The 12,435-nt window shown below is 40.4% G+C and overlaps 1 protein-coding gene across 1 annotated transcript; it reads left to right on the top strand.

Moving 5' to 3' along the window:
- Nucleotides 1-9,679: 9,679 nt before the first annotated feature.
- Nucleotides 9,680-10,078, top strand: LOC146001334 (protein GVQW3-like). Its single transcript, XM_083138648.1, has one exon. It carries the CDS (start codon nt 9,680-9,682, stop codon nt 10,076-10,078), a length of 399 nt encoding a protein of 132 aa, XP_082994774.1.
- Nucleotides 10,079-12,435: the final 2,357 nt, after the last annotated feature.

Raw genomic sequence — 12,435 nt, forward strand, 5'->3', positions numbered from 1 at the left:
ACATACACGCACACACACACATACACACACACAAATATATAAATAACACACTGTGAAAACGATATATAAATAACACATTGTGAAAAATTAAAATTCTATAACACACACACCCTGAAATTTCTCTTCGATATGACGACTGAAAAAATGAGTGACCTCCAAGCATTGAAACAAATGCTAAATTTGTCAGTCGAGTATATAAAAATTCAGGAATTGGAAGTCGACAAACCTTACACGATAACTTCCGGTTCAATTGTTTCTACCCAGTATGGTCCCAAGGTGCGTCTGTTGCTCAACGGACATTACAGTCTATTTTTACCAGATCGATATGCTATCATGTTATCCGACGAGAAGCTATCTATTTTAATCGAGAACAAAACTCGAATCGTGTACAAGGGGACAAAGGAACTTCTTGGTAAGAAAACAAAGCACGTAATAGAATTTGTGTAACGACTGCGCGTAGTATATAAAATAACATACCTTGAAAAAAAAATTACACGAAACAAAAAAAAATCTCAGAACATTTATATATAAATAACATACCGTGAAAAAAAAATTACACGAGAGGGAAACAAAAAAATCTCAGAACATTTATATATATAAATAACATACCGTGAAAAAAAAATATATAGAGCATCAACATGAAGCCCAAGGGTGTCGTGTACCAGATACCATACTCCAATCTGAAAAATCTAGGTGCCCTCGATGGGTTACTCACCAAGAAACAACGCGAGAAGAAACGTTCTTGCTTGACGAAAGGACACGGAATGAAATTACTTCTCAGCACTCCACAATTGAGACGCTTGCAGCGTTCGCGGAAACAGCAAAAGATCGGAGGTTTCATATTCAGCATCCCGGCCATCCTGGCAGCATTGGGGGCCGTTGGAAGTTTGGCTGGGGGTAGCGCCGCCATCGCGAAAACCGTCATCGACTCGAAGAAGAACAAGGCGGAATTGGAAGAACAGAAACGTCACAACCTGGCCATGGAGAAGAAAGGGGGGAAGGGCGTGATGAAAAAGTTTAAAAAAAAGAAACAGCAGCACTCACCAACCGAGACATTGAATCTCTGATCGAACCATTACAAATCAAACACTTCAGAGGAGTTTTCATGAAGAAAATCCAGGCACGCATTGGATATGTTACCACTACGCAAATAATAAAGCATTCGTTTTCGATTCTTTCGGAGGTGTTCCACCTACAAATTTAGTCCATTACCTGAAAACGAACAAAACCTCTATATACTACAACGACGAACGCATTCAAAATTTCGGAGACGTGAACTGCGGTCATCTCTGTCTCTCCATGCTCGCGTTTCTCTCTAAAATAAATAAGCCACAGGTGGAAGATTTCCAGAAAGCATTGTGGAACCTGAAACAGCATCACGATGGGCGTGTTCCATCTCACGAGCGAATCTTCGATCTTGAAACTCACGCTGCACGACGACATCGTCTATCATAAATCCGTAGCTCTGCGTGTATTCTACAGCATGTACCTCATACCTAACGTCACGCAGCACAACAACAAAATTAGCGTCGGAAGCGAACATATCGTCGTCACGCCAGGCCAATACAATCTTTCCACTTTGCAAGCTCAATTACCCAAAGGCACGTACCTTTCTCAAAATTCGGTCACGCACAGGGTCGAAATCCTATCGGCGACGGAGACCGTGGACCTGGGCACCATGGGAGAACTTTTAGGTTTCGAGAACGACACCAAACTCGAAGCTGGCATTAAGCACGTAGCAACCAACATTCCTAAATTCTTGGCCATAGAGACTCTGAACGTTCACTGCAACGTGGCCGAAGGCATGATCACGAAATCCTCGGACGGATTGCTGGGAAGTCACAAGCAGACGGGAATCATAGCCACTTTCAAACCCAGTTCCGAATTCATGGAACCGATCATCTACACACCTTCTTCGCCGATCTATTTTCCAGTATGTCGCAACCGCATAGACGACATAGAGTTGGTGGTGACGAACGAGAAAGGAGACGTGGTGGATTTCGCAGGTGCAACGACCACTGCCATCGTGGAGATCAACGTATATAAATAACAAATAGTGAAAAAAAAATGGAGCAAATCGAAAGTTACGAATTGCAATCTTTCCCTCCCAACCGTCGCACGTTCGCCAATTTGAACGAAGCGAACAGGGAGATCGAATACGACGTTGACGTAGGCGACGGGTTCGTTCATCCTCACAGAGCGGACCTCTACCTTCAATTCGACGTGGTGAAGAAGGAAAGCGGAGAAGCGTTCCCCGCAGCAGCAAATTTGATACTCGTGGACAACTTCGTGCCTCACCTGTTCTCGCAGGTGGAGGTGAGGAAACACGGTACCGTCATAGACAGAATCGATTATCCAGGCATCACGTCGACGGCAGTGGGAACATTGAAATTATCCAAAACGGACGCGGCATACTATCAGGCGGGAGGATTCGAAGCGGGGACCAAAATATCGACGAGAAGTCACACGGTGCTCTTTCCCATGCGTCTGCTTCCGGGATTCTTCTCGGACTACAAGGAGATCATGTGGAAGGGAGGACTGAGGATCACGTTTCGAAGAGCGGCCAACGACAACGACGCACTGATGCGATACACCAACTTGAACGCCGACGGCACGCCGATAGCCAACACATTACCCGAAGCAGCCAAGTGCGTCATCCGGAGCATGGAGTTGAGAATGCCGATCGTGGAATACGAGACGAACTACGCCCTCAAGTACAAAGCGGAGATCTTGAAAAGTCCGCAGGTGCCGATTCACTTTCACGGTTACCAGTGCGTGCAGAAGATAGCGTCCGGAAGTCACATGGAATTCGACGTGACGACGCAGTTCAACAACATACAGTTCGACATGCCAGATTTCGTCGTAGTGCTCTTTCAGACCGGGAGGGACAAGAATCAGGAAAAGGATTCCAGCAAGTTCGACGACTGCAAGATCAAGAACGTTTATCTGAAGAACGGTAGGAACGAAGTGTTCCCGCGCGAGAATTACAACCTCGACATGACCAAAGACGATTACCTCAAACTTTACGAAGCTTACACCTTTTACAAACGCGTGACCGAGGGAAGCGTGGACATGTACTACACTCCCAGCGAATTCAAAATCCGCAGGCCGATGTTCGTCATGAATACCACAAAAAGAAAGCAGGTGGTGGTCAACGATCGAACCAACATCAAGATCGTTTGCGAGTTCCACGACGCGCTGCCTGCCGATACTCTGTGTAGCGTCATCCTGGTCGCAGAGAAGTCCTTCGTCCACGACGTGAAGAACGAGAGGGTGACGGAACAGTTTTAAATATATCGCCAACAAGCAATAATAGTTTTTTCTACAACCCCTTCAATTACAAAATTTTTAATCTAAAAAAAAACAAACACCCAAAGCACTCCAATAGGGTTGCAGAGTTTTTTAGGATCAAATCGAATTTCTTGAAAAAAAAAAAATTGAGGGGGCAGCGCTTGCTTGTACTCTCCCAAGCTCTCTCCTATTGTTCACTGAACATGCCCTTCACGCGGCACAGTCGATTTCAAATACCGCTACAATACCATTTTTTTTTGCATCATGAGGAGGAAAATATCGTAGCAGGGGGGGGGGGCAAAAACATCGTAGGAGAGAGGTGTCCCGGTTTAGGTCGTAGCAGGGGGAGGGCACACATTGTAGAAGATCACACATGAGTTTGAAAAAAAAAAAAAACCACATCGTGGCAGATTACGCTGAGAGCAAGGTCGTGGTAGATTACACTGAGGAACCTTACAGTGAGAGGAGACAGCAGCCTTATAGGAAAATGTCTTAAGTTATTTCAAAAGTAGGTCAAAGGACGAGTTAGCATAAGAGCAAAATTTGCAGGAGGTAAAAAATAGCTTAAAAAGTGATGCCAGAGCTTTTTCTATCCATTTTTCTCTCATTGTAGGTTAGTTTAGTCCGTAAAACGTCGTAAAATAAAAAGTAGGTCAAAGGGTGCAGCCAGAACGTAGCATACCACCTACTCACGTGGTAGCTAGCCTATTAACTCAAGTACCAATCCTTTGTAGAAACCTTTGCTTTATTTCTTTAAAAATGGAATCATCTTCTTAAGATCATCTTTCTTCTCCTGTTTTATATTGTTTGTCATTTCCAATGGCTGAAGTATGCGTTTGACGTCTGCTATTGTTATTCCTTTTTTAAGAACAGATGTGTTGGTCCATGCTTCCTTTTCCTTGAAAGATTTTTTAATCCTGATTTCACCTGGACTGTCTTTTCGTATTATAAGCCATGGGCTTTATTAGATACTTCCAGCTTTTTGGTATTTAAACATAATGTAGCTGCCTTCTTAAAATCAGAGTTGCCATAAATGGATTTTTCTGGCAAGCAGTAGCGAGTAGTCGAACAATATCCAAGGGAACCTCACACTTTTCCACTCTTTTCCTCTTCTCAACCTGCGCAAAATCTCTATCACAAGTGAGATATGAGTGACCAGATACAATATATTTATGATCGATCTCGTCAAAAATGTTATTGCAAACAAGATAAATCCACAGAAATAAGTGTCAGACGAACATAAAGCCATGGTTGTTGTCTCCTACGTGCACACCCAAATTATAACAGGACAATTGGCGTAAATAGTACATCTGTGAGTGGCTCAGAGTTGGCAAAGACCACACTTGTTGCAGGTCAACTGAAATAGTACAGGTGTTACTGTTCAGGCTTTGGGATGTTACATGATCAAATTTCATGACAGAGCGAGCTTGTTCCGCCTTTCGATAGTGTAATTCTACCGTAGCAACGCCTTGTTTTTACACCTATTGACAGATTCATTAAGTATTTTGGATTTCAACAAATCACATGTTCCACAGGTGTCTTGTCGTGGTTTTTGAAATTTAAGTTTGGGGAAATGCCTTTTTACGGTATCTGTATAATAACAAGGCTGTATTTCTGTTTCTGGATGGAGTTCTTTAAATGCGAGATACATTCTGTGGTAGTTCAAATCTTCACATAAGTACTCTCTGTCAATTTTGGGCCTTGTGTAATGGCTTGTTTGTTTTGGAAAACTATTTACATGACCAATAACAGCTTTCTCATCATTAGGAGAATATTTCCTATTTTTCTTTTTGTTCCCTCTCCTTTCCACATAAACGATATCCCCCCTTTTTTGGCTTTCACCAAGGTTTCAACAGCCCTTTTGGTAATTCTACGTGTTTCCAATATTTTTTTTTCTTTTTTTTTTTTTCCTTTGCATAACAATGTCACCCTTTCCATTTGGCAAACTGTAATATATTGTGGCTTGCCGACGACTTGATTCTGGTTCATCGTAGGTACCATGCCTTCGTCTGTTGATATTAGTGATATTAAGTAGGCCCATAAGGCAAGAATATTGTTGAATTTAGTCACCCATATTATAATATTTTGTAAATATTTTCCGTTTTTGCTCATACGTTATATTCTTGCATTGGTATTTGCATTTGCAGGTGACCTACAAAACACAAGAAGGTTCAATTATAACTTGACAAGTTTAAAAACAAGACGCTGCAATCCATTGTTTGCGCACCTCACATCACATTTCCCCACTCCATTGTCTGCGGCGACGTTCGTTCGCAGTGTTGCAAACTGGAGGGAGCTGAATCCTCTGAGAATTTTCAACGAAATTTGAATGTGAAAGGCATGAATTAGTATCCCGTCACCTACGCTACCTATTGATTGCGCTAAATTCTAAATACATTTTGATATTTTCCCTTTAAACCTTAAATGAATTAAGTTATATTAGGGATATTTCTTACCAGCATAAGAAATGTATGAAATAAAACGATAGAAAAATGAAAAATATATAAACGATAGAACTGAGCTCACCTTCTAAATGTTTTCCAGTTCTCCTTCTTCAGTTTCACTCTCCCACTCATCCGAGTCTGTGTCTAACGATGAATCTGTGTCTGTGTCTGAATCGGCTTCACCAAGTCTAATTATCAGTTCACCTACACGCTCGTCCATAAGTCCATCTCTTTCAAAGTAAGAATCTTGCAGCCAAGAGTAAAGAGCATGAACATTTCAATGCTTTAGAAAAGAACACAGGCAAGCGTGTTATCAGATTGCCTTCTCGTGATGATTGTTGTACGATAAACAAACGAACCACCACCCCACTCGGTTTAAAAAAATTTAAAAAATTTAAAAAAAACTGGACACTGCTCGATGTCGCATTCAGAAAATGAAGTCATTCGCCCTGTAGTTTCTCTTCGTTATAAACCTTAACGCACGTGCGTAATACTACAGTTTACGATCGGCGCACCGCACGCATTTTCAAAGGCCGGATTAAATAAAATGAACCACTGATATAATAGGAGCCTGCATGCACCGTCACGCTAAACAGTGAAAATTGTTTGTCATATTTGTTTTAGCTTAATTTTGCTGAGTTGGCACCACTGGTACTCTCAACGCCAGACCAGTGAGTAGAAGAGTGGTGGGGAGGATGACGTAATACGAAGTGCTCCGCAGCGATCTGCGCATATCGGGAATTAACTTGTCAGGCTATAGCATCTATGTTCATTTAGGCAAATAACAACCGTCTTGTTTACTAATTCTGTAATAATCTTAATAATAAACTTATTACGTCTTATTGCTAATCGACTGCATTCACATGTCATACCTTATTACGGTTTTGATGTAATTACTTATTATTGAATTACTTATTAGTTATTTAATAACTGGGTTATAGGCCTACATCGTCTGGTGGCAGCTGCTTCGCCAACACACGTTGTTCCTTGTTGTTAACTTAGGATTTACCTTCCCATCGCAATTTCTTCTGGACGTTCTTCTCACTTCCTGCTCCATCTTTACGCCATTTTCTCTCATTACAATCCAACACCTCTGTATCACCCATTTTACGTCATAGATCAGGGGCACACTTCTCAATATCGCAGTACACAATGACACACAACCTCGGAACACGTTCAGTGGCACTCGGCACTTAGCCCGGGTTTCATTCCACAGCTGGTGGAGCTTGACCCATACGCATTGTACTGGCCACATTGTGCACTACGAACAATACGCATTACATATAGCCCACTGCACAGCATATTGGGCTCGGCACATAGCACACTTTTCGACACAGAACTGAAGGTTTGATGATTTGGCACTTAGCCCACTTTTCATTTCCACTCTTCACATTTTTGACAAACAAGGAATAAATATTAGGGAATAAGTAGGTCCTGATATAAGGGAGTTTGGGGGAGTTTCACCCTCGGGCCTCTAATGGGAAGAAATGTCCTTGAAAAATAAGTATTCGACAAAACTTCAAAAAACAGTTATACCTATATCCGTGTTAACTTTACATTGATTAATTGATTTGCTGTATTCTACTTCGCTTTTTGTGCCACGTTTGGCTAATTTGCGAAGATGGGGATGAGTGATGACATGATGAAATTTATGAATGGACACTCACGAACATCCATGCCCAGGCCGGGATTCGAATCCGGGACCCCTGTGTTAAGTTTATACATACACATACAGGCCATGTCAAAACGTACAGGTGTTGACCCTTATAGTCATGGATTTTGACGAAGTTTTCTGTACTTTCTAGGTAGGAGTTAAAATTTTGAACACCTAAAAACATCCTCATTTCAACTATTTCCTTAAAAAAAAAAACTATATTATGTAGAACTACCCCTTGCCTAACTGTCTCGAAGCTTCGGCAATTCATGGGAGGTTTTTATATTATTATTTCGTGTCACTTTGCTTGCATGGAATTATGTGAAATCGGTTGTTGTCGCTTCAAAACATCAATGCCTATTTGATTTGACGTGCAATAACCCTTGTACTAGCCTGTAGTCTCCAAATACATGAATGTCGAGACGGTTGTATAATTTTCAGGGGCTCTAGACTCGATTCGTGCGGGTAAGGTATATGAACGTTCATTTTGTTTTGTTACGTCATTGAAGTGCTTCTAAGTTCGTGAATGGGACATGAATTTGCAGATTATTTATTCGTAGAACAATACAAGAGAATCATACGTTGAACAAAAACACATTAAAATCGGAATCTGGACGTAGCTCCGGAACATTAACCGACATACATTTTACACTCCACACTGAAAGATAGCAACAGAATCTATGGTTTCTGTTGTTCTTTCTTAGAAGGGCAACCCAGTAGCCATGTACTAATGCCTAGGCCGCATCTGCTATTGTATTTTTATTCCACACTTTCCTTGCACTGCTCTACGACACGTTATCATCTTAAGGATATCTGACACAACATATTGCAGAAATAAATAATCGATGTTAGAAAATCCCAAAATATGTTATTTTATACAAAACACCAGAAGTATATAGAAGTGATTTAAATATGCTGTAATAAATTATGTAATTACATTTTAAGAATCATGGATATGCTGTTCACACTAACAGGCTCACAGCTGGGAGGTTGTGGGTTCAAGCACTGGAGCAGAAAAGAGTTCAGATACCTTAACGCAAGAAAGTAACATTAGTTATTTTTATGGGTAGGAAGTTGATGAAAAATCATATTATTTTCTGGGCCTCGAAGACAATGTTACACCTGATAGTAGTTCGTTTCCTTCAGTTAGAACCAAAAAAACATTGTTTTAATTTTGCATTTTTCGGCTTTTTTTTACTTTTTGCCGCCTTCTTGAATAGTTTATCATTTTTTTAGGTTTCTTTTGTCTCCTTCCCTGATATTTCATGTACTTTAAAAGCATTTTATAACATAACTTACATATTTGAATTTACTAGTAATTTAAACCACCAAACAACGGATGCTATCGAAATATTCAATAACTCTCTTGTAATTTAAGAGATAAATCAATCTTTCATTTTAAGAGCGAACATTGTTTTTAACAAATTTTTCAAAGTTTTTAGGTCATTTTAGATACATTTTATGGTCATTATATAGGTCATTTTTTTAGATTTTTTGTCATCAAGTTCCGAGCCCTAGTTATTTTACATTGCTTTACTTCAGTTACCTTGCTAAATTCAGATCTGGCCAACATATCCACTAGAGCAAAATCTGATTTGCTACAAATGAATAATGGTGGTCTTGCTATCACAAAAAGATCCCCCTATTGCGTTGTTACAATGAAATCAAAAGGTTCCAGATTCGAATCTTGCTTGGAACACATTGCACGCTTATTCGGATCTCACTTCGCATGTTTAGTGCAAATTATCCTATCTGAGTATAAAATGGTGGTGAAAGATTTCCTTCCTTCTTTCCTAACATTCGTATGTGTTTACGGCTGTAGCATTGGTAATCATTCATTTCATTTTCCCTTCATTCTTTTAATCATTTATGTAACAAGTTCGTAAGTAAGTGTCCAGTTACTTAATTTGAATTCCGTTGTATTCGTATGCTTTCATTATTTTCTCGTATTTAGGTTCATTTGTTGTTCTGAAATACACTTGATTTGTAAATTCTTATTACTTTGCTTCGAAGGATACATGAGATTTATCCCCATAGAGCGGACATTTCACTACTGCGCCCTCTTGTTGTTACTCAACCGAGCTCACTCCGTATGAATTAGGCCAATGAATTATTTTAACTCCCAGATTCTACAAGGGTGTACCAAAAGGTAAGGTGAATTTGTCTGTAAAACCTAGAGTTTGTGAAGCTAATTAAATTTTTTGTATGTATCAGATACCAAGGTGATGCAAGTCTGACGGAAATTACAGCCTTCTAGGTCATCCCGTGTGGTACCTAGAGCAATTCAAAAATGGCGCAACGACTTGAACATTACTCCAAGGAGGAGGTACGCAGTGTTATTCGTTTTTTATGGGTCAAGGGAAAGAAACCATCTGAAATTCATCGAGAATTGTTGGAGGTCCATGAAGAGAGTGTTATGTCGCAGAAACAAGTGTATGTGTGGTGTAACTCATTTGCAAGTGGTAGGAGTAGTGTGACAGATGATGACAGAAGTGAAAGACCAACAACGTCCATCACCGACAGCAATGTGTGTGACGTGGATGCGATGATTCGTGAAGAGAGAAGAGTCAGGTTGCATGGCGTTGCTGATGCATTGAACATCTCATATGGGTCAGTGAGGAGTATCGTCCATGACCAACTTGGCTTCAGGAAAGTGCTTGCGCGCTGGGTTTCCCAAAAATCTGAGTAAGGACCAAAAACACCACCGAATGAGCATTTCCCTGACCCACCTCACACGATATGCCCACGAAGGCAGTGGTTTCTATGTCGAATTTTAGTGTGATACCATGTGTCAAACATACTACAGTTTCATATTTTTTTTCTATGCACGTTTTTCAATAAATCGAAAATTCACCTTCCTTTTTGATACACCCTTCATGTTTTTCCCAAAAAACACTATGCGAGAATTTTCTGCCTGTTGATTAGCTTAGTCTAGCCCACCGCCTCTATATCAGTCCTTGTTACACTTGTTCAAATTCTTTCCATATCCAATATAGCGTCTTATGCGAGGGGCGTTCAAAAAATAACTACACTGAGTTATTCTCACAAAACACAGTAAACACAAGAGGTTAATCCGTCATAGTACTTTCATTACAGCCGAATGGACTTGTGCTATCTGCCTATTCACTTTTGAAATAGTACTTTGACTCCCCCTTTTTTGACAGCTTGTTTAGAATACCAGTCATTATTCACAATATTGAAAGTGAATTCGTATTGTGTGCCTTTTTTATTTTTGGTACTTATTATTGTGCCTGGATTTCCATATCTTAGTGCCTTTTTGCCTGCCTTAGGCAATTGTTAATGCCTAAAATCCGGTCTCTGTTAATTGCCACTTACCTTTCACTTACAAATTTATCTGAACTTGTACTGTTGATTACTAATTTTGGTGGGCGAGCTCAGTGGCGGAGTGGTTAGCACAGGGGTCTGTGAGTGTCTGTTCATCAATTTCATCCTACCATCACTTATCTTCATCTTCGCGATTGGCCATAAGTGGCAGAAAACTGAAGTAAAATGAACTAAATCAAACCAATTTCGAAATAATATTGTGCAACTCTGATTCGGAGGAACTGCAGCAAGGACTGTCCTCTGTAATAGAAACCAAGAGTTTTTTCCCAACAAGGAAAACTGCCTACTCTGTTCACGACAAATCCTCATGATGACATACTCCGTACAACAACTGGGTTTGAGGGACGGGGCAGTCCAGTGGGATCCACAACTCGCAGTGATTTCCCACCCTTTCGGTTCACTTGGGCGCCTCGCGGACAGGTGGTGTCGCTTGCAAAGCCCCGGAAACCGCCTGTCAACTGTTCACAAAGAGGTGGAGAAGATGGCGCTCACGGTCATTCAGAATCTTCCAGGCCAACTCTTTTGCTCCGTATTCAACTCTGCATTATTTCTTTTCCTCCCCTTTCTTCGAGTCCTGCACTTAAAAAGCAGTCAAATCAAAACCGGAAGCGTACGTTTTATTTCCTTTCAAAGTTAATTTTGTTTCTCTGTCACTGGTGGAGACACGATGCCTGTATGGACAATCACAATAATGACTTATCTATGAGCCTTGAAAAGCAGCATCAGTGAATGCTGCATATCGGAATAATATACTTCTTTCGAAACTGCATTTCCTTTTGATATTCAAAATTTTCGAAGCTAGCCAACGCAGGAATTTCTTTCGAAGGGCTGGGATTGTAAAGGTGGATATTACATCACTACGTTTTATAGGGTGGCGGCAAACATTTAGTAATTACCATTCTTAATATTTAAAAAAAAAAGTTAATCAAAGACAAAAATGAGAAAATCCGGTCGAGAAGACCTACTATAACGGCTGGGGATACGTCGGGCTGACCCCCCGACTATTCCAATACTGGTTGAAGATCTCCACGCTTAGAGGTGACGAAGGAAAGCGTGGGAGGGAGATCGGCAGTCGGTAGGTATGCCTAGGCCCTTCATGGGCTGTTGCGCAACGGATTATTATATATTATTATTATTATTATTATAACCCTTTCAGCCCTCTTGCGTTCGGCAGTACTTTTGCTTGCTAAATTCGGAACTGGCTAATTTAATTCATCATAACAAAACCTGTTTCTTGAAAGAAATTAAGAATGTTGATATGACATATTTCCAAAACTACTGTTAGCGTCACTGACAGTGATGTTTGTAGATATTTTAAATAATTTCCTGGCTACGTATAAGTAAATCTATTAAACTATTGATAATATCTAGAGTACAGCGAAATCATACCGGTTGTAGTACTTGAAACATTGTAATGAAAACACGTCACCTCAGTGAATTGAAATCGTGAAATTAAGCTTCATTGTGTATTTTCAGATGCTTTCTTGTCTTGCATTTTTCGAATATTTTGTGATAACAACCTGAAAACAACAACTTATGATGACAGAAGAGGCTGGAGTGGGTTGTTAGTTTTAAACCTCTCTAAAAATTAACACTTGTTCTCAGTGGCGGCGATTGGATTCCATAACTGGGGGGGGGGGGGGGGCAAGGTGCCAAAACTGGGGTCCAAGAACAGTTTACTTTCCCTTGATACATAAGGTT

The sequence above is a fragment of the Lepisma saccharinum genome, chromosome 17 (assembly GCF_977018435.1).
Source record: "Lepisma saccharinum chromosome 17, izLepSacc3.1, whole genome shotgun sequence".
In the NCBI taxonomy this organism is placed as follows: Eukaryota; Metazoa; Arthropoda; class Insecta; order Zygentoma; family Lepismatidae; genus Lepisma; species Lepisma saccharinum.

What these genes read in the sequence shown, in the direction of transcription:
- LOC146001334 (XM_083138648.1), top strand. Translation starts at nt 9,680, where the DNA reads ATGGCGCAACGACTTGAACATTACTCCAAGGAGGAGGTACGCAGTGTT.